The sequence below is a fragment of the Camellia sinensis genome, chromosome 6, assembly GCF_055761805.1.
Source record: "Camellia sinensis isolate YWXY chromosome 6, ASM5576180v1, whole genome shotgun sequence".
NCBI classification, from domain to species: domain Eukaryota; kingdom Viridiplantae; phylum Streptophyta; class Magnoliopsida; order Ericales; family Theaceae; genus Camellia; species Camellia sinensis.
The window spans coordinates 150149854-150173153 of NC_138966.1; the positions used below are offsets into that span (position 1 = coordinate 150149854).

The following is a 23300-nucleotide window of genomic DNA, read 5'->3' on the forward strand; positions in this document are numbered from 1 at the left end:
CAATACAAGAAAAGACAATCTAATTCATAACTGACAAAAGCAATCCTTAAAGGACAATAATACAAGGCTAAAAGCATTCTCCACCAACAAAGCAATCCAATAATGCTCGAAGGATAAAGTAACAGCAGATTCCTTTAAAGAATGGCTGACTTTTATAGATGTAGAAGTCCGGATTTAAAATGAATTGGAGGCCGGGAAGAATCTGCTGTTACTTTGTCCTTTAAGCATTATTGGATTGCTTTTGTCGATAGAGAAGGCTTTAGCCTTGTATTATTATTCTTAAAGGATTGCTTGTTGGTGAAGAACCTACTTTATGAATTGGATTTTTTTAGTTAATTTTGTTAAATAAAAAATTTCAACAAAAGAGTACTAGTAATTTTCCACACCGCAAGATAATCTATATTTTAATTAAATTTCAACAAGTGTATTTGTAATTTACTCTATATATTCTACACTCTTGGGATTAATAAGCCCCATATAGATTGATTGAATCTCAATTTTCTTAACCAAAAGTATCTTGTTAATTAAATTATCAGTCTAATCCCAACACTGTATCTAGCCAAATTCCCAAACAAACATAACCTTCAGCTATCATTTTAGTCAAGAAGTTTTGACAAGAAGATTCATCATTCAAACAGAAGAAAAGCAATCCACAGTAGGTACCATTTTTCGGTCTAACTTGGCCTGAGAGACCCTTACCCACAGCTAAATATCATTGACAGCCAGCCATGAAACTTAACTACACATTTGGCAATTACTAAAGCAGTTGTTGCACTTACCCAAAGAACTTCAGCAAAGCACAGGCAGCCTACATTTTATTATAAAATTTTTATGATATTGATCAAGAAAGTTGTGAAAGCTAAAAACCCTCGAAATTCCAAATATTTAGCCGATAAAAGAGGGTGTCTCTATTTACACACCACATTTGATCTTAAGGCACACTACTACTCAGCTCACACCTTCAATAATTTGAAAAAACATAATTTTTCTTAACACACACCACAACATTCCATTGTTACACTTAGTCCCACACCACTTAATACACACTTCAAATTCAAAAAAAAAAAAAAAAAAGGCAAAATACCAAAATATCCTAATGTTTTCAACTCTCCAACCCTTACCAAATTCTAACCCTAATCTTAACTACCACCATCACCGACGACTACCATCCCTTCCGTCGTCGCCCCCCTCCTCCTCCTTCTCTTTCTCCGGCTACTCTCACACTATCCACTACCCATCAATTGATACAAACATACTTTCATCTTCCCTCACTGTCTCTCACATACCAAACCCTTCAAATTCTCAAGCTCCATTTTAGAGAGAGAAAACGAGCAGAGATCAGAGAAAAGTCAAGCAATCGATCGATCAAGATGGCTTTGACTCAGCAATATTTGAATCTGCTGAAGCCGTTCTCCACCGTGGTCTCATACACCCAATCTCTCCGCCATTCATTCTCCACCGACGATTCAACCTCCATCACCATCGAGACCAGCGTCCCCTTAACCAACCACAACTGCGAACACTGTCTCGCACCATCACCATCACCCCCAAAAAGCTCATAACCATCTTCCGAGACATGGCAATGATGCGTCAGATGGAGATCGTCGCCGATTCGCTCTACAAAGCGAAGTTGATCCGTGATTTTTGCCACCTCTACGACGGCCAAAAAGCTATGGCGATCACAATGGAAGCGGTGATCACCAAGAAGGATTGCATCATCACCGCCTACCACGACCACTGCCTTTTCCTCAGCCGGAGCTGGGAGCAACCGACGAAAGTGCAACACTGGTTATGGTTGGTGTGTAATTAGAATTCTGTCCAAAATGGTAATTTGACTAATGAATGTTGTGTATTCAACTAAGGTGTGTATTTGGTCATTTTGGTCATTTTAGGTAAGGTCATTATTGTAATAAAAAATAATTAATTAATGATGTGCCTTGATACAAAATGTAGTGTGTAAATAGAAGCACCCGATAGAAGAGCATTTATGCGAGAATTATCAAATGTAGAAACATTTTCATACCTCCACCCCAAGCCAAAATACAAAAATCATATTATCCTAGTCAGATAACAATGTTTGATACAAGCATACCACATTACATGGGGGTTGGAATAAAGGAAACAAGTGTCAAAAGCATATAAAAACCAATATTCTCTCCATTAATCCACATATAAAGAATGAAACAACTGTTTTACAGCAAGCCTCCTTGCTATGACCAAAACCTCCAAACCCCAAATTAACCAATGACACAATATAATATTCATAAGACTATTAACCGAAAATTTTCAACAAAAAAAAAAATTGTAGTTTCACCCTCACCCCCTCCAAATGCATATAAAAATTTCAAGACAGCCATCAACACTGCACTTGATACCTATGGGGATGAAATGACACATCATGGACACTATGCATGAAACCACCCTCCCTTTCTAAACCAGATACAAGGGCTTCTCACAACAATAATCGAAAATTTGATCACTATGAAATTGTAACTACAACTACATGACACCCATTGAGAATAGAAAATGTGGGGAAAGGCATCTTCTGCCATAGAATAGCCGACTCACCAGACAAAATGACTTATCCAAACCCATGCTCAAGAACGAGGAGCAGCAGAGTTTGCTTCTCTACTTTTTGCTCATCTTTGGGACCTGAATGACAGTTTTTTTGGTTCACAGACCTCCATGACAGATGAACCAACCAAAAACTCCATCCAGACTTTGCAATAACTCCTGGTATTCCTAAACCATTACAAAAGAAATGGTGTAACCAAAGAACTGGGGGAGCAGAGCAAAATTCGAGCTACAATGTTGTTTCCACCAACTGAAATCACGAGGCAGCTGCAGCAGACACTGATGCTTTCTCCAATTTTTCCTTCTCAATCTCTGCTCTTCTCTGCTCAGCATGCTGAGCAACACCATTTGCTAGCGCTTGATAATGGAAGTCAAGCGTCTGTGTGAGGTTCTGAAACCTCAATGGATCTGATGCTTGCAAAGCTTCATTCAGAAATTGAAGGAAAAAACGGAGAAGTTTCATGTCAGCCAACACAATCCCAATAAAAATTCATGATTAACCAAACAGAAGACATTTGCACTTTACCTTTAATGGTATCCACGAAGAAAACAAAAGGGTCAACCTCATCAATGGGCGATTGCAATTCTTCATCATCACTGTAGTCATCATCTGAGTCGTCATCGTCGTCATCATTTGGACGGAAAGCCCTTGCCTACGACCCAAAATGTCAAAAAGTACAATCAGGTGAAAGACTCAGTGAATTAAATACATATGGGAGATAAATGATAAAAATCGAGTGAGCCAAGCAAGAAAAAAGCACCGACATCAGAAAGTGAAATTTTAGGAGCACATATAAAGACACATCTTAAAGTGATGTATCGAAATAGAACCCGCTTTGCTTAGACAAACAACAGAAACATATGTTTGCCCATGTGACATATACTACAGAGTAACTTTTTCCAAGTTTTATAAAACCAAAATCGGATTCAACTTTTTTTTTTGGTCCTTCATTTAAACTGATTTTGGGATGCCAACCAACCCCAAGATGACAGTTTCTACATCACTGGCTTTGTAGCTGAATATTATAGATAGATTTTCTATTCTCAATTTTTTGTTACAATAAACAGCTGTGCATGAGAGGACTTATAGTCTAAACAAATTCAACATCAAGAAGCAATGTTACTTTCTCTTTCAGCATGCCAAATAAAATTGTAGTTTAATAGAAATGATCATTTCATTTCATTATCACCAAACTGCATCATTAATAAAAGAAGTAATTTCAAGAGATTTACGCACTTGTGCAGCTAGTTTTTGAAATCTTAAACTGTCAGCTTCATCCCCATCCTCCGCATCAACTCCCATTTCCTTGTCAGACCCATTTCCATCATCATCCTCATCATCAGTTTGCAAACCATCCATATCATCGTCATCTTCGGCCTCTTCTTCCTTGGCAGCTTCTGTCCATGTTCGATCAAAACAACACGTAAGATTATAAAATGACAAGTAGAACAGTAACTACTCAGACAGTGCTCATTTTAAGTAGGAAAACTAAACAGTCTGGACTCAGAAAAAATTAGATGAAAAATGGGAGAGGAAGAGAAGTGAGGAAGGAAAAAAAATAATAGCAACCTGCTAATTGCTCTTTGTATGCAACAAGTAGATCAAGAGTAGCCTGGAAAACACGTCCTAAAGCCTCCCCCGGCAATTGATTGGCAGGAAGTGGAAGCAGTGACGTTAACCCCAAGCAGCAGACTTTCTTATCATGTTCTCTGCAACACAAGCATCACATGCATGAGACACCAAAGAAGAGAAGAGTGGTTTTTTTGTCCTCCTTTTGATTGGGAGAAGAGGGGATGGAGGCTGTTCAGAGAACCAGAATGAAAAATCACCTTTTAAAATTAGCCCGTACTCCACTCTTCTTAGTTTGCTGCAACATCTGGAACCAAAGGTTAAAGATTTCCGTAGCAACACCGAGCTTTTGCAATATGTTGAGAGTAAAAAATGCATTGTAGTAAAGAGCATCAGCAATCTGCAAAACAAATTAAATCCTCACAAAATACTCACCTCAAGAGAATCTTCAATGCATGATAAGAAATCTCGTACACACCCCAGTAAAATTACATGCATCATTGTAAATGATGTCGCACTTAAAGGTAAAAACTATACCCACCATGCACTAATCAATAATGGTAAATGCTACGCTTTCTTCCTTGCAGAACATGCGTTGTTTGGAGGAATCCCTAATATCTAGCAATTTCCTATTATGGGCATACAGAAACTGTCTCAAAGTCACAAAAGTTCACTGTGAATAAGCCTTCTTTCTTCTTTTTGGTCTAAACAAATAATGCGCAACTTTTCGTAAGAATTGAAGCAAGTTCTAAACCTTAAGGGACATTCCTCAGATTAGAGAATCTGTTGCTAAGTGGCTAAACCTAACCCATCACTTAAAAAATCATAGTACATGTTTTTTAGAGTACGTGTACTACACAACAGAACATTCAGGTTTACAAATCCATACTTCAAAGCTGGCAAACCAAGAGATATGCAAGTTTGGTTTTCCCTCCTTAGATCAGGCCCAATCAAGCTTGCTTGTGCACTATGCATTAGTGTTCCCAATTTGTAGTAGTGTCCGGTAATAAATCAGGAACTAAATGTCTCAGTCGGCACACATGTACATACATGATACATTAATTCTATATATAAATATACACACAAACACATAATTTAAGCCCCACCTTCTCACGTACCCCAATTGAAAGTGTGCTATACAAAATTTAGAAAGGGGTCATTAGCATAAGCATTTCAAAGCATACTATGTTCCCAGAGTCATTCTTAAATATCTGTTTGTGTCATACTCCCCTGTAGATAGGACCAATCCAATGGCGGTTTCAAACCTTTTGCTCATACAACATAAGACATGCCCTATCACTCTAAGCATCACAAACACCTCTCCTCCACCGCATCCCTCTCCCCAACCCAATTTACACAAAATAAAAAAGAAAGTGACAAGAAGGAAACATTGAAAGATCAACCACAGCGGCAGAATTCTCAAGAAAAAATGGATATCTAAGGGATGGAGCCCTTTTGAGGGGATGCCTTCTGTTTCTAGAAAAGGGAAATTCCATGTTGCTTACCACTTGCATCAAAAGGCATTTCAAGTATGCTTTCTCAGTTCGACGGAACCGCTCAACTGTAATCCTAAGATATGGCTCAACCCATTGATCCACTTGTCCTCGGCAGTTCTGAAACACCACTTCGATGAGCTTAGGAGCAGGCTCGATGTCGCTGTCCTCCAAATTTTTATCTCCCATGATCTGCATGACAAAAGAAAAAAAAGAATGCAGCCTTTGTTATCTGGGAGAGGGAACAAAGAAAAATCATAGGAAGCAGGAAAGAGAAGCATGAAATCCAGTTATATGATGAGCAGTTGGTCCAGATACATGCATAAATTCTATTTGTACACATTGTGCCTGATAATTAAGTAGCTACTGGTCAAAACGTAGTTTTGATAAAGATGAAGGAACTCACAGATGAAAGCATATTCCAAAGGCTTTGCTGGTAGTCTGGTTCTTTGCATGTCAGAAAATGTGCTGTGCTTCTGGATACATAGTTGTCCAACGGAACCAAGATATCTACACAAATATAGAAATCCAAAAGAACTAAAGTAAATAAGAGAGAAAGAAACACATGGAAGCTGCTCTACAAAGAATTGCATATTTGTAAGACATAAGAAAAATTATGAAGACAACATAATATCCACCCTACTGAAAAGTTAACCAATAGTTCCTACACCATGAAGACCTTGAGAGGGGAGGATGGGGTTGCAAAAAATGAATTGAGAACTTCATACAGATGCAGCCCACCAGCAAATGATGGGAGTTAAGTACCCTTTCAGTTATTCATTCGGTATCACAGAAAACTATAGACACTCAGCCATGCACCATGAAAACCAACAATTCCAGTTAGACAAGTTAACAAACAGACACCAAATAACCAAAACAACCCTTCGGATTACCTTAACAGGCTGATGCCACAACACGGCACCAACCAATGACCATTATTGAATATCGACTATTATGATTATAGTAAAATTGTCAGTAAGTAATTTGGTTCTTCAGTCATCCAAAAGTGCATATTCCCACTCTGCTCAGATCCAGTGTTATCAAAAGTCATACTGTTTTGACTTTTTTGGGAAGACCGGTCTTTGGAAATTTAGGCCCTAGATTACTTACAAATATGTTGAGAGGTAGTAATCTACGGCCTATGATGTTACTAATGAGGAAAATGCTGAAAATGGAATTCTAGAAGCCATTAAATAGGCAAATAATGATTATGGCAAAGATAATATATGTAATCTTTCTTATATACAGTATCAAAAGTCAAATATTTAATTTTTCTTATATCTTACAAACCGGTTTCAGGAACATATTTGAAAATCTCTCTTGATACTTCTGGCTAAGATTTCTAATACATCACTGATCTCTATCATCAGGAAATAACTGATACTGACATCACAAACTAGGCAGAAAACAAAAGAAATTCATCATTGAATGATTTCTATCCATAAAATAAAGCATTTAAAATATAAAAAATAATATAAAAAAAAAAAAGCTCTTTGGAAAGAAATCCCAAAACGCAGCCATAAGAAACAGATACAAAAATAATTAATGAAGAGAAGGCATGAGAATGTAATGTAGATGCACGTACTTGGAAAGAAATCAATAGCCCAATCAGCCAATGCTTCCATCATCAATGGCCATAGACTCCACATTTCCAGGGATATTGTAGGCGAAAAAAACGTCATATATGACACAATTTCTAAAACTTCCTCAAAGACCTCTGCAAGAAAGTATATATTAAATGGATATGTGAATGCTCATCCAGAAAAAAAAAACTCTTTTACGAATAAAAGTACATAATTACCAAATAAGACATTTGACATAGATAAAAAAAACCAATGAATTTCTTATTCAAAGAGCATAAGCTCATAATTAAGTAATATGCGAGAAGAGAACCAAAACAAACAATTACAGAAGTTTTTTTCCCTTTATTTTATTCTTCTAACAATAGAAAGTAGAATAACAATCCTTGATCTGATCCTCAAGACCTTCACAGGAATCTAACGTAGGATCTCGATTTTCACAACCATACTTGACACTCATACATGTAATATGTAATATAATAACCACTTCAAGATCTTAGCAGCTTTTTTTTCCTGTCTTGGTAAGGTGGACAGCTACTTCCAAAATTTTCATATAAAATTTGAATACTGAAGGAAAAAAATAGAAAAAATAAAAAACAAATAATAATAATAGCACAACAAATATATCTAGGTTAAGATATACAACATCCAACTCGCAACAAAATTATCAGTGGTATAAACAAACATGCTGAAACTCGCACAAATACCTTGCCCATCAGTGGTCAACATCCTACGCATTATCGGAAGCAGAGTTGGCTCAATGTGGACAAAAAGGTCGGGAAGCCTGCTCACAGATTCAAGAATTGTGCTTATGGCACGCAAACAACCAACTGCTGCCAAAGCACCAGGATCATCAGCTTCATCGTCAGCTTCTGCGGTGTTCATACACTTCCAAAATGCAGCAGCCTAGAATACGAAAATAAGATTTCCAGAGAAGACAAAATAAAGAAATGCAGGATAAATTATCCTAAAGACAAATGAAGCAAGTATTACCAGATTCTGGCATAATCCAAGAGCATACGGTGCCATCTCCTCCCCAAACTTGTCCACAATAGTCTCGAGAGTAAATACAAGATCCTCATTTTCAACTTCATTCATAAGTTTAAAAAACTCTGACACAACAAGGAAAAATCCGTTAAAGGAGATGCACAACTCCAGTTAATATTCTCAAGTATAATTCCATAAATCACATACCATCAAGAAGCTGTGGAAGAATTGGTCGGATTTCACTCAAATCTGTGGAACAAAGAAGATGATCCAATATTTGATGTAATAAGATATTAAAAAACCCCAGAATAAATTTTTTCCACAAGTTCGAGTAACAAGAGGGGTGACTATTGGTTTAATGATTAAGATTTGGCCTAATAACCTTAAGGTCATGGGTTCAAATCTTGGGGCCATCACTTTGTGCATTATGCCAAAGGTTAGGCGTGTACTCAATCTTTCCCCTCCCAAACACACATTAATGTGTACTGATTGGGCGTTATTTTTATTTATTTTTTAGTTAGTGTAACAAGAATGTCAAGCAAACATGTACCTTTGCAAGCTTCAACAAATGAACGCAATGCAAAGACTGAATCAACACGAACTGGAAGCTCTGGGTCACGCATCCCCGCAACAACACTATGCAATGCTTTACGAAAATTGTTTGGGTCCAAAAAGTTGATATGGGCATATTGTCCTGCAACCCACGCCGCCTAATATTCCAGAACAAAATATACTTAGCAGAGAATAAGCTAAAAAAACAAAGAAGATTGCAAAGAGGAATAACTGCCGAGATAAGCCATGTAAATTTGATAGGATGAAACGCCCCAGGTTAGGGTGGGAGTCACGTTCCTCCAACAAATCCACCCACAAGCCATTTGAGGCAAGAGATTAATAAGGGGTGGTTTGGGATGTTCTAAATAGTGCACTTTTTGACTTTTTATGAAATATGGGTTGGGTATGGGTTGAGTTTGAAGTGATGTTATAGAGAGGTGATGTGACTTATGTTAAAATTCATCTACTCTCCACCTACTTCACCCACTTAAACCTACTCCACTAAACCTAACCCACTACACCACTACCACCTCACCTACTCCACTAAACCTCTACACCACTACCACCTCACCTACTCCACTAAACCTAACCCACTACACCACTACCACCTCACCTACTCCACTAAACCTAACCCACTACACCACTACCACCTCCACTTCACCTACTCCTTACCTACTACACACTCACCCTCTTCTATATATAGGAATCATGAATCATTGTAATAGAGATCAATATATCAATCAATAATAATACATACAATTTATTCTCTCTCTTTCTCTATACATTATTTCTTACATGGTATCAGAGCTGGTTTAAAACCTAGTATTTTCGCTTCCCCGGCGGGCGGCAACCTCACCTTAGCCGCTCGCCGGGCCTCAACCTATTCCGCTGATAAAATCAACAAAGATTTGTGCAACTGTAGTCATGTGTGAGGCTGATGGAGAAGAATTCTTCACCTCATATGACGAGACAGTCTGGAACTGGAAACACTGCAACATTCTGCTCTGGAATTCTGCAGCAGCTAGATTATAGCTTGGTTGAGTGCCAAGCTTTGGTTCTTCCACCCACTCTTGAACTTGCCCAGCAAAGTGTGAAGGTTCATGCTTGTGTTGGAGGGACTAGTGTGCGCGAAGATCAGCGCATTCTCTCCAGTGGGGTTCATGTTGTTGTTGGTACTCCTGGTCGTGTGTTTGACATGTTGCGGAGACAATCACTTCGCCCTGTTTACATCAAAATGTTTGTCTTGGATGAAGCTGATGAAATGCTGTCACGAGGTTTTTAAAAATCAGATCTATGATATTTTCCAGTTGCTGCCACCCAAAATCCAGGTTGGGGTGTTCTCAGTTGCTGCCACCCAAAATCCAGGTTGGGGTGTTCTCTGCCACAATGCCACCAGAGGCTCTTGAAATCACCAGGAAATTCATGAATAAGCCTGGAAAGAGAAAAAACTCATGCTAGGATTTGCGAAGTGATTCGCTGCAGGAATTTTGGCTTTGGATGAAACCCTTACCATACTCCACTCATTCTCTCCAACTGTTCTAACTTTTTATTTTTATTATTATTATTATTATATCAAATAATCAATGCACTCATGTTCCCCACTAACAGTGTCCACTTTTGACCCAAACCATTTTCAATCCATCATTTCTCCTTCACCTTTTGCACCCCACTCACCGACTCTCTCTCCACTTTATCACATGGGTTTGTCCCTCTCTCTCCTCCATTTGATTTCAAAAAACACTTATTTTTATTTATTTTTTCCTAGTCACTTTTCCTCTTTTTTAAATACCCCACTTTATTTTGAAACAATCGCACTGATGTTTTTCATATAATCCATCTATAAATATTTTTTATCTATTTTCTTTCTCCCTTGTTTTCTTTCATTTTATTTTTATTTTTTCAACAAAACACTCCCAAAAAAAAAAAAAAAAAAAAAAAAAACAACATTTTACAAACTTGTCATTTCTTCATGCCGGGGATCAACCCCGATCAGCATTTTACACCATAAAAAAAAAATAATAAAAATAAAAAAAAAAATAAAAATAAAAAAACACAAAACAAAACAAAACACAACCAACACAAATCGGAACAGTGAGATTTTTCTTCTCGCCTATTCCGCCGGTTTTTTCTTCTTGCCACCGTCTTGGGCGGCCCTTGCCGGTGTTGCCTCCGTATTTCCCACTCCACTGGGCATGATCACTACTCCCTGCTCCTCCATTGCAGCATATGGCGGCCCTCCAAATCGGAACATAAAACTGGCCTTCCGCTTCAGCTCCTTATTTTCTGCCTTTAGCACACTTATCTCTGCTCGCGCATCCTTATACATGCGTTGGAGCAGAGCCAGCTGGGAGTTTAACTGTTGCACCTCATTTGTCCTGCTCTGCAGCCGGTGCGACAAGTTTGTGACCGCAGTCATGGTTTCCACACATGACTTCAGAGTATACTGATTGGCCTCAATATCAGTTTGCACCGCCATTTTTTGCTCCACCGACCGCATCGGAAAGTTCAACGGAGCAAACACAGAGGTGTTTGGTTGAGGTTCACTGGCCATCGCACCAGTTATTTCTCTTGTGGACTCGTTCAGTTCTGGAAAGAGCGTGAGCAGACCACGGGAAGAGGAGGCCATGTTCTGGGTAGCTGGACGGGAAGAAGAGGCCATGTTGCTGAGTGTTTCAGAGACGGGTTGGTTACAGAGTATTACAGAGTTTCTCAGCAAAGGAAGAGTTTGTTTCAGAGGATTTTCAGAAGTTTTTTGTCTGCCTCAGCCTCAGCCTCCGTCTTGGTTAAATAGCCGAGGCAGCCACGCACATCGCGCGACTCTTGCCACCAGACGACAAAACGGGCGCGCAAGCCAAGGCGCCCACGTGCCTCGCCATCATGTCCGGCACACCTTTTGATGAATTGGGCACGCCTTTTGATGGCACGCCTTTTGAAAGATTGGGCACACCTTTTGAGGGTGCGACTTTTTAAGGGTCCGACAAGACTTTGTAAACTGTCCCGACATTGATTCCGGTTAGTTTCTACAAGGGTCCAGCAAGACTCCGTAAACTGTCACAACAACTGTCACAACAGTGTCTGTTACAACGGTCCGACATGACCCCGTAAACTGTCTTCTACATCGGTCCGACATGACCCCATAAACTGTCTTCTACATCGGTCTGACACGACCACACAATGTCTGCTACAACGGTCCGACATGACCCCATAAACTGTCTTCTACATCGATCTGACACCGCCATCCAGTGTCCTCTACACCGTTATGACACCACCATACAGTGTCCTCCACATGGTTATGACACCCCCATACAGTGTCCTCTACAACGTTATGACACCACCATCCAGTGTCTTCACCAATGGTCTGACACGACCATACAGTGTCTCTTATCCTCTTTTATTTTTATGTATTTTCTTGTTTTGTTACTCTCTCCAAACTCAAGTTGGTTAGTTCCTATCCCCCTTGAGTTTGCGGGGGGCTGTTAAAATTCATCTACTCTCCACCTACTTCACCCACTTAAACCTACTCCACTAAACCTAACCCACTACACCACTACCACCTCACCTACTCCACTAAACCTCTACACCACTACCACCTCACCTACTCCACTAAACCTAACCCACTACACCACTACCACCTCACCTACTCCACTAAACCTAATCCACTACACCACTACCACCTCCACTTCACCTACTCCTTACCTACTACACACTCACCCTCTTCTATATATAGGAATCATGAATCATTGTAATAGAGATCAATATATCAATCAATAATAATACATACAATTTATTCTCTCTCTTTCTCTATACATTATTTCTTACAACTTAAATAAAATGATATGACTTAAATAGGATAGTGACTTTTTAACTTTTTAACTTTTTTAGAATATGCCAAACAAGGCCTAAGACATGTAGGCAACTTAATATAGGTGCACCTGCATAATACTGTTCTATTGATGAGTTTTCAACAAAGATTTAGGCCAAGTTTGGCAACCCAAAAATAATCCATTTTTTTATTTTTTTATCTTTTTTCCATCACATCACCTCTCTACTTTTCTGCACATCTTTTCGTAAAAAGACAAAAAGTGTACTTATTTAAGTCATCCCAAACAACCCCTAGTTGGCATAATAATTGTGGCTGTATAGATAAACCCTGTATAGATAAAACACACCATGTGTTTTCTCAATACAATTTTCCAGAAAGAATACGATATAATATTGTCCTTGTGAATACAGAGAACAAGTGCCCTGCATCACTGTTGGACAGCAATACTTTACTACTTAGCTAGTTTGATTATAACACATTACGCACCATAAAAATAGTAAGGGGTTGTTTAGGATATCCTAAATAAGTGCACTTTTGACTTTTTAGAATAAAAAGTTAAGGAAAAAAAGATGGTTGTTTGGGCTAACTTTTTGACATTTTACGAAAAAATGTGTATTAAAAAATTGTATAAATAAGTGTATAGGAGAAGATTGGGATAGAATAGGCAATATGGTGGGATGTCCTAAAGGGCAGCGTGTGCAAAATATAGGCTAGGAGATGGTTCCCTCTTTTTTGGACATTGAATTGGACGGTGCTGTTCGGCCCGTGGAGACCCACCACGGGTCCCGTTTCGCTAATCGAAACCGTTCAATATGTAGAACTCATCGAATACTATATGCTTATAAAAAATCACATTGATCGAATATCAATAGCTATCTGATCAGATTAGTTTTTTTTCAATCGTTAATTATAACACCATCCATTTTTTATACAAAACTGATTTGATCATTTAATTAGCGATATCCAATCAACGTGATTTTTACAGTCATATTATAGTACTCAACGAGTTCTATACATTGAACGGTTCAGATTATCAAAACGGGACCCATGATGAGCCCCCACGGGCCGAACAGCATCGTGTTGTTTGTGCACCCCGCCTGTGCAATTTTTCCAAAAAAGTCAGCTCTTGTTTGTGCAGTCATGATAGAGCGCGGTATTTAAACTAGGCCACAAGAACTCATAGTTAGGAAGAGAAGAAACAAATACAAAAGAGAAACACAGATTTTTCTAATGTAATATTTGGTTCACTTAGGAAACAGCCCTATACAACGACAATAAATAAAGAACAAAACAGATAACGCACTCATGATAGAACATGATATTTAAACTAGGCCACAAGATTTCATAGTAAGAGGAAGAGAAGGCACAAATACAAAAGAGAGACACACCTTGGCTCTAAGATGTCCCACAGGACTGCTGAACTCAGGGAAAACATGTTGAACTAACATACGCTCCAGTTCAGACTTGTAAGGCTCAGTTTGCTTCAATTTATCACATAGTGCCCCAATAGCTAGAAGAGCACCATCTTTCTGTCGATAGGGCTTATATTCCACCGTTGTCTCATCATATCTGGATTAGAAAAGGACAAAGGATGAGCTTACTGCATCCAAGTACAACAGATTACCAAAGAGAATATCATAGACAAAAAAATGAAATACCTATTAAAAATCTCCACGATGAATAGTATAAACTTTTGAAGGTTCTCTTTCCCACGCTTTCTTACCAACTCACTCACAAAATCCATCGCAGCGGTCCTGGGACTATACAGATCTTCAATTATATCTGCAACAAAGAAGAGTATATGACAATGCAAAAAGCAGCTGACAACGGGATCTTAGGTGACAAAATTAGATTCCCATAACTCACCATATCCCTTCCTCACATATTCATGTGGGTCTTCATCCCAAAGCTTTTGATCATTGTCATTAAAGCACATAAGTGGAAAAATTATCTCAAAAAGAACAACATCAAGTCTTGGTAGCAGCTGATTGTACATACTGGTCTTCGAAACACTGCATACAGTTTAAAACTCATAGGGATGGACAATCACAATCTAAGAAAGCACGGGCACAGACATGTGGCAAAACACAGAGACACGCACAAAAATATATAAATTTATATGTTTATTATATGTCATATTTAAATATTTCATCCAAAGACAGTGAAATAATGCACCATAACACAAACAAAAATTGAATAACTACATATTCCACAGCATAACAATCACACTTACAATTACTATAGGCCATCCTATAACATACATAACAATTGTAGCTGCAATCATAGTAAGGTATCATATAACATAAAATATGTCAAGAATTATGCACTCATATACATTCAACAAATATTCATTCAATTAAAAGTCAAGTTTATTTATTTGTTTTTTTATAAAAACTAGATTTTCACTAACACCCACTTATAAGAGCAGTTTTGTTGCTATTCTGTATAGCTGGATCTAGGTTGGACCCAACCTGGAGCAATTTTAGAATTTTGTTGATACTTTAGTATTGTTAGATGTTAGTTGTTGAATCTTCCTAGACACTTCTACAGGTTTTTGTCTAATTTATATGGGTTGCATGCCCTTATTACTTTTTTCTAACAGAAATTTTCTTGTCAAAAAAAAAAATGGAAAAAGAATTTTTCTAGAGCCAGCTTAAAATGTTTCCAACATTTAGCACATAAAAATTCTACAACACAAATTACTTCAAAAAAAAATTTACTGCTTCAAGTATGACCAACCTATGAACCAACATAACTCCCTAGGGAAGAGAAAAAGAAAACAACAACCAAAAAAATTCAATGCCTAAGCAGTAATGTTTACCAAATAACAGAATACAGATGAAACAGAAGGAGAAACTCGTATAATGAAATGAATGGAAGTTGTAAACAAACCTGTTGCTTATATATTGCAAAACAAGATTTGTAACTCTATCGGGCAAATAGCCACCAACGCGAATCACATTCAACAAATTCAAATGGCACTCCAAAATTTTTCCTGCATAGTTCTTCTGAAACATTTGGGCAAAAGCTTTGTTTTCTGGGTTTTGAAGTTTTAAATCTCCAAATCTATGACAAAATGAAAATTTGACGTAAATCAATTGTGGTATTCTAAGCCATATACAGGTCAAATAAATTCAATAACTAGATACTCACCGGGTGTACAGGCGGTTCAAAATGTGAACTGTCCACTTTTTTACCTTCCACCATCCCCATGATTTCCTGAGCTCCGGATCAGCAGGTTGGCCTTCAACTGGGACAGGCCTTTCCAATACATTTAAGAAAAGAACCATCCAAGCATCGAAGGTATTTGGATCAAATAACTGTTTTGGAATCTCCAACTGAAACAAAAGATGGCCAAGATATGAAAATGAACGATCAAAAGATTTTCTAAAGCTGAACAATACAAGACTGGCACTCTTATTAAAAGACTGCAGCTGGAAGAGTAAAATGATGCAATGTGGACTACATTCTATTCTCGCTCATTGTACCATGAAATGCCAACAATAAGAATTATTGAAAACCAAGAAAGTTGTGCTTCTCCCAAATATTGGTTCAATGAAAACAAGATACCTTCGGAAAACCACAATTCCCAAACCTTAAAGCATTACATAAAAAGAGAAGAAGAACAAAATCACTGCCAAACCATGACTGTGACAGTTACCTAAATAAATAAGGGAAATACAACAGAGTCGAAAAAGCTTCCACAAACATGTTATAACATGCTATTGGTAAAAAAAACTTAACAAAAAATAGCATTTTATCAAAATCTATTAATATGAACAGTGCAACATCCGAGCAATAATGGAAACTTTAATACAAAGGCCTTCTATGAAAATGCCCATGTAAGCACATACATATATGGATGACCAGAATATTTTGCAGATTAGCTTGATCAAATCTGCCACTTCCAATGAAGGGTTGACAATCTGAACAAGGCTGTTGAATATACTTAGCAGATTAGGAAATGTCTCCTCGACAATGAGATGAACCGGTGTCCTCTCCTCGTCTGACTTGAACCTGCAAAGCACACAAGAATAAAAATATATGTTTAGTAAAAGTTACAAAAAGAACAATATTCTACACTACAACTGAATCCTTCAATAGAGAGAATTGACAACATTCGGTATGATTTAAATTTGATTACCATAGCCTTAAATTACTCTATCAATTGTGATCTCTTAAGGAAAGTAGGGGAAGCTGCCTCTCATGCATGGAGACAAAACAATAATTACCATTTCTAAAGCAAATGAATGCAATTTTTCTCCCACTAAACACAATTACTGGTGTGGTTCAAGGAACAAAATACACAATTATTGTTTCAGATATAGACTAGCAATAAATTTACTCGTATTTTCTACAAAGAATCCTCTGAACAAACAAAGCTCCATAAACTTGCTGGTCTTGTAAATTATGTTTCACCCATTGTAAAAGACTGGGCCATTGCTCCGGGTAATCTGCATGGATAATTGTCTTGAGGCACTCACCCAGCTGTACTCTGCATAAAAACAAACAACAAACAACAATGACAAAAACCGTGAAGGCTAGGATTAATATTCATATGAGTAAGTACAAACGTATTATATACAACCACTGAACTAATATAAATGCAAAAATATCAATGGTTTTTCTTATAACTCAGTATCCAGCCATTGGACCGACTAAACCGGGGGACCAATCCCACAATCCGCTTGCAGAGGTCCCAACTAAAGCCCAAGGCAAAGCCCTGTATGGACTAGCCCCAATAAATTGTTTGCACCTGGGAGGTTTCGAGCTTGAGACCTTGGAGGGAGTACACCCCCAAGGCCCAAACCTTGGCCCTCTAAAAATTATACACATGCCCCTAGTTTTTTTTGTGGCAATCTTCTTTGTTTTTCAATAAAATCCCATAGTTTACCCCTTCAATGTCTAATTTGCTATAAAATCTCTTTATATATAATATATCACCTTGGATTGATTGGCTTCATGGGGTTTTTGTTTTCAAATGAAAAGTAAATTGGACATTTTTTTGATCAAAAATATCTCAACTTTGTACCTCAACAAAGGAGGGACTTGGGCTACAAAGACAAGAATGTTCTGCCTAACCATGTCTTTATCACTGGGCAAGATCTTTGACTGCTCATCTGTATTGACACACATAAATGCATACAGTAAGCATTAAAACTTTAAAAAAAAAGTACAGACATCAGCACATCGATAAAAACAAAGAAATCTCATTGGATGGAGGCGTACGCGGATCATGTGGTGACCAGTTCTTTGCAATGAAGTTCTTGAAATGGATACTGGCGACCTGACGTACCGCCATATCGCAATTCCCATCTACAATTATCTGTAACAGCCTCACCAAATGCTGAGGTGTGTACTGAAACTGCAATAGGTAACTATCAGTACCCAAATTCTAGTATATCTTCTACAAATTTAACAATAATTAAATTCATCAATTACCCACAAAAAAATATATATATATATATATATATATCTGAACCAATAATCCAATCACTTGATATTAGATCAAAATTTAGCTTAAAACAGCGTAATGAAGTGAATTAAAACAAACAAATCAATCAAAATTTGAAAATTTAGCAGCAGTGGTAGTACCTGATTGAGGCTCTCTTCGGCAGCTTTGCGTTCATCGGGATTGGGGCTGAGGGCAGCTTGGAAGACGACGGCGAGACTATGAAGATCCATTTTTTTTGTATTTTTATATATCTATATGTATGTTTGTATCAATGAAAATAGGAGAAGGAGAGAAAGAATGGGAAGTGAATTGTGAGGATCGAGCTAAGATGGTTGTGAATCTAAACCCTATACAGAAATCATCTGGTGCATCTAGGGTTTATGGAAGGCTAGAATTTATGAGGCAATACAGAGAGAGAGGGGGGGGGGGGGTTGGAGAGAGTGGGAAGGGAGAGAGGGTGGGTTGCGGAGAGAGACAGACAGCATTGCCAGGAAGAAGGTGGCATTTAAATGATTAGGGTTTTAGGGAGAGAGAGAGAGTGTTTGTTTAACTACACGAATAGTTGACCCCACGCGCCCCTGCTCCTTGTACCTTCCCGGTTGACCAAAAATACTTTTTTTTCCATACTATTAATTCAAACTTAATTATTTAAATTTATTCAATTTATAAATTTTACATTCAATAAATTTATTATTTAAAATTATAATCTTAGAATTTAAATTTATTCAATTTATAAATTTTACATTCAATAAATTTAATTTATATCACATAGAGTCCCGAGGCTTTTTCATACTTTTTAAACTAAAGTAGTGTTTGTTTGTAAAATTTGAAAAAAATAAAAATATATGTGTAAAATATGAGGGAAATATAATTATATTTTATTCATATTTATTTATATTTTTTCTTTGTTTTTTTTGACTTTCTAAAGTCATATTAAACTAAATATAAATCAAATAAAAATATTGGGTAAAGTATAGGGAGTTATAAAAAAATTTGAAAGAATAAAAATTATTTCAAAATGATTGAGGTACAATGAGTTATACATTAAATTATGTAAATAAATCTTGTACCTCCAACATTTAAAAAAAAAAATTACTTCTTATTTTTTTTGAAATTCTTCCTAAATTATACTTTGTCCCTTTTATATTTTTTATTTTTTATTTTGGCTCTTAAATTTTTATTTTTTATTTTTTTCATTCTAATCTTCATTTGACAAATGGGGTTTTAGCTAAAAAATCACATCACTACCTATTTTTTTTTGTACATTTTTCATAAAAAAAAATTAAAATAATTAAAACAACTAATTTTCAAACAAGACCTAGACCATCTCCTTTTGTTTCATAAAATTTAAATTTGATGAAAAATCGTACAAAAATTGTGCTTTAAGACCATATCTAATGGTTCATCAATTATGTCATCAAATTTAAATTTGATGAAAAAATACATTTTTTTCTACTCCAATGGTTTCATCAATTGAGTATCAAATCGAGGATATCATAAATCTTTCACCAAATTGAAGACGCTTATAGTTTTCATCAAATCACTGTTCATTGTCGTTGAATTTTTACCACCGGATGACCGCGTTTAGACAAAAAATTGTGAAAAAAAATACATTGGCCGGTCGACTGGTCGGACATCCGTTCGATCGTTCGCTCAGTTGATCGATGTTTTGATAAAAGCTCAAAATCCTCCGTTGGAACACTTAATATCAAATGAAGTTTTTATACAATTTTTTACTCAAATTCAGTGGGGAAAAAAAATGCACCGTTGGAGATGCTTTAAGACCATCTCCAATGGTTCATTAATTTGGTCATCAAATTTACATTTGATGAAAAAACACCTATTTTCATGCTCCAATTATTTCATCAAATAAGTATCAAATTGAAAATATCAAAAATATTTCACCAAATTAAAGACGCTGGGAACTTTCATTAAATCACTGTTCATAACCGTTGAATTTCCACCACTAGATGTCCTCTCATATGACTGCCTCTAAGCAACAAAATTATGAAAAAAATACATTGGTCGGTCGACCAGTGTTTTGATAAAAGTTCAAAATCTTCATTTTGAGCATTTGATATCAAATGGAGTTTTTACTCAACTCTGGTGGAGAAAAAAAAAAAGAAAAAAAAATGTACCATTAGAGATGCTCAAACGCTTCATCATTTGTTTCATCAAATTGAGGATAACTCAAATTTTTCATCTAATAGAAGATACTGGAACCTTTCACCAAGTTTCTATAGAGAGCTATTACCTCTTGAACATCGAATAATCGACTGGATGTCCTCTCAATTGTCTCCACGGTCGACTACCTACTTGCAATTTTTTTTGAAAAATTTACACTGGTTGGTTGTGCTCCCAGCTGTCTGGTGGTTTGATGAAATTCCAAATCACCCTATTGGAACACTCGATATCAAAACAATTTTTTTTTATTAAATTTAAGTGAAATTTGTTGAAAAAATTGGGTGAAGTGTTAGTGATGCTCTTAGACCATATCCAATTATTCATCAATTCTGTCATCAATTTTAAATTTGATGAAAAAAATATTTTTCCTACTTCAATGATTTTATCAAATAAGTATCAAATCAATGATATCAAAAAAAATTCACCAAATTGAGGATGCTAGAACTTTCATCAAATCATTGTTTATAACAGTTGAATTTTCACCATCAGATATCTCTTGGATGACCATCTCTAGGCAAAAAATTGTGGACTATTTGGTTGGATGGGATCTGAATCCTATGTTTGTTTAGGATATTATGAAGAATGATAAATGTTTAAATAACTATTTTACCCTTTTCAATTATTTACTAAGTAATAACAATATTAAACATATATTTAATATTTTAATTATTTTTAACTAGATTAAATAAAGAATTATTTTATTTTATTTTTTACTTATTTTTAACTAGATTAAATAAAGAATTATTTTATTTTATTTTTTACACAATTAAATAAATTTGTTATTTAAAAATTAAATAAATAAAATATTAATAAAAATATATGTTATTTTTAATTAAAATTTTAAATAAATTTATTTTTAAAAACAATAATAATTAAATAATGAAACTAAATAAAACATCTACTAAAATTTAAATAATGAAATTAAATAAAACAAAATTTTAAAATAAAATATCAATAAAATATCTATAAAAATTTATTTTAAAAAACTAAATAAATAAAACATCAATAAAAATTAAATAAAATTCTTTTATTTTTAAATTGAGACATTTAAATTTTATTAAATTTTACTAAATATAACACATAGTTAAATAGTAGAGGGTCAAAATAATCATTTCATCACCTAATTTTATATATCATTATCTCTCCATTTATGTCCCACCCTCCCATAAGATACAATAGTTCAATGGATTTGAGACTAATAATCCAGTACAAAAATTTTAAACCAAACAACCGACTATTAATTTGAACAAACTAATAATCTAATCTCATCCCCTCAATCGCTCAAAACAAACTATACCTTATAACATATTCGACAATGCTACGTAACTCAAATTTTGTGGCTCAAAAGTGGCTTAAATGGCCAAAACGACGTCGTTTTGAGTACAGAACAACATAAAAATGGCCAAAACGACGTCGTTTTGGCCATTTGAACTACTTTTGAGCCACAAAATCTGAGTTACAAGACATTTCTCTAAAATATTCTAATCTCGATGGAAACAAAATAAAATTAAACAAAAAATACGACCCATGTATGACGTGTGGCATTCCATACGTTGGCTACGCCAAAAAATATACCATAACAAAATTCTAAGAGAGGCAAGATTGTAAAATTTACCATGTTTTTGCCAAAAATATATGTATAGTTTTCATGTTATGTGCAACTAGCATAAAACCTGCACGGTTTTAGATAATAATGATTCAAAATTTAATTTTAAAATTAATTATAAATAATTTTGAAACAAATAAATGGATTAGATTAAGTAGATTTTAGTAATAATTTAAATCATTTATTATTATTTGGTTATATAATAAAATACATGTATAGTAATTCAATAGGTAAAATTAAAAGCAAATAAATTTACATAAATTAAAAAAACTGCTTTCTATTGCGCATAATTGTATTCGGCCTATAAAATTTTTGTAGTTATAATTTTTCATGTCAAATTTTGTATCTCTGTTTTTTTTATATTTTATTGAAAATACTTAAATTTTAATATTTAGTTTTTGATTGTTGGGATGGATTTTAGTTGTAAAAATAATTTATTTATTTTGGTAGTGATAGTAGTAAGCTTTTACGACTGAAGATAGGTTCGGATTTGATGGGTTAGCTTTTACCGCGGTTCCAGTCTGGCTGAATGTGATCGAAGCGTATTTGGGCCGAGCTGGGTTGGGCCGAGCCGTGGTGAAGCTTGCTCGGCCGAAGTCCAGACCAGAGTTGGCTGAGATGATCCTCTGCCAGCTTGTCTTCTCTTGTTCGCTCTTTTTAGCTTGGTGATTGTGATCTGCCGCAGACCGGCCTAACTTGTCTGGAGCACAGTCGCATCGGAGTGTTGCTGAGCTCGGTTGTGATAGAGCTCGGCGAGTGGCACTGTTGAGCTCGATAAGTATCTCGGTCGAATGAGGCCGAGATGATCGTCTGCCGATCCGGGTCTTATGGTCACGTATGTAGCTCGGCGGGAAGGTCTCCCTTGGACCGGCCTAACCTGTCTGGAGCTCGGCCGTACTGGGTGCTACGGAGCTCGGTTGTGATGGAGCTCCGCGAGTGGCATTGTTAGGCTCGATAAGTAGCTCGATCGAAGGAAACCGAGATGATTACGGCGGACTACCCATTCCCGCCAATGTTAATTAGTGGTTTGATTAGGTGATGTTTGGCTGAATTTGTGCTGACAGATGGGAGAGCAGCACCACGTGTCAAGAGACTAATGAGAGCAGATTTGGGCGCAGAAAGTATATAAGCGTGTCTGCGCCCCCCATGCTGAGACAGATGATCATTTGGCGAGATACACTTAGACATTCAACTCTCTCCTCTCTCTCTCTCTATCCCTGAGTGTGTGCTAACTTGATCGTCGGAGAGGTTTTCCGGCCACACACCGCCGGGTAGCTTACTGCCGTTGTGTTCGCAAGTCGATCGAACAGACAGGGAGCTTAGAAGAAAAGAGTACGAGCTCGCCTGAATATTTGCTTCCCATACAATTGGCGTCGTCTGTGGGAAACTTGATAGACAAAACCTTATCTTCTCAGCTCATCTGATCGCCGTCCATGGCGAACAACGAAGAGATTCTGTTGTCCGCCATCGACGGAG

General features: G+C 36.5%; 1 protein-coding gene and 2 long non-coding RNA genes across 3 annotated transcripts; 1 reads left to right on the forward strand and 2 right to left on the reverse strand.

Annotated features, from left to right (window-relative positions):
• Positions 1-2137: 2137 nt before the first annotated feature.
• SAD2 (ARM repeat superfamily protein) lies at positions 2138-18629 on the reverse strand. Its single transcript, XM_028262046.2, has 22 exons — positions 18175-18629; positions 17809-17944; positions 17612-17699; positions 16925-17074; positions 16434-16596; positions 15733-15917; positions 15472-15645; positions 14446-14591; positions 14238-14361; positions 13968-14148; positions 8755-8914; positions 8412-8453; positions 8211-8329; positions 7925-8123; positions 7223-7354; positions 6044-6147; positions 5650-5829; positions 4405-4544; positions 4145-4284; positions 3812-3972; positions 3101-3227; positions 2138-2997 (listed from the first exon to the last, which is right to left on the reverse strand). Exons 1-22 carry the CDS (start codon positions 18262-18264, stop codon positions 2831-2833), a joined length of 3108 nt encoding a protein of 1035 aa, XP_028117847.2. The 5' UTR covers positions 18265-18629; the 3' UTR covers positions 2138-2830.
• Positions 9957-10333, forward strand: LOC145792968 (uncharacterized). The gene is made up of 2 exons (XR_014333304.1): positions 9957-10084; positions 10122-10333. It is a non-coding gene; the product is annotated as an uncharacterized LOC145792968 (long non-coding RNA).
• On the reverse strand, positions 12189-12466 carry LOC145792969 (uncharacterized). Its single transcript, XR_014333305.1, has 3 exons — positions 12431-12466; positions 12347-12388; positions 12189-12310 (listed from the first exon to the last, which is right to left on the reverse strand). It is a non-coding gene; the product is annotated as an uncharacterized LOC145792969 (long non-coding RNA).
• Positions 18630-23300: the final 4671 nt, after the last annotated feature.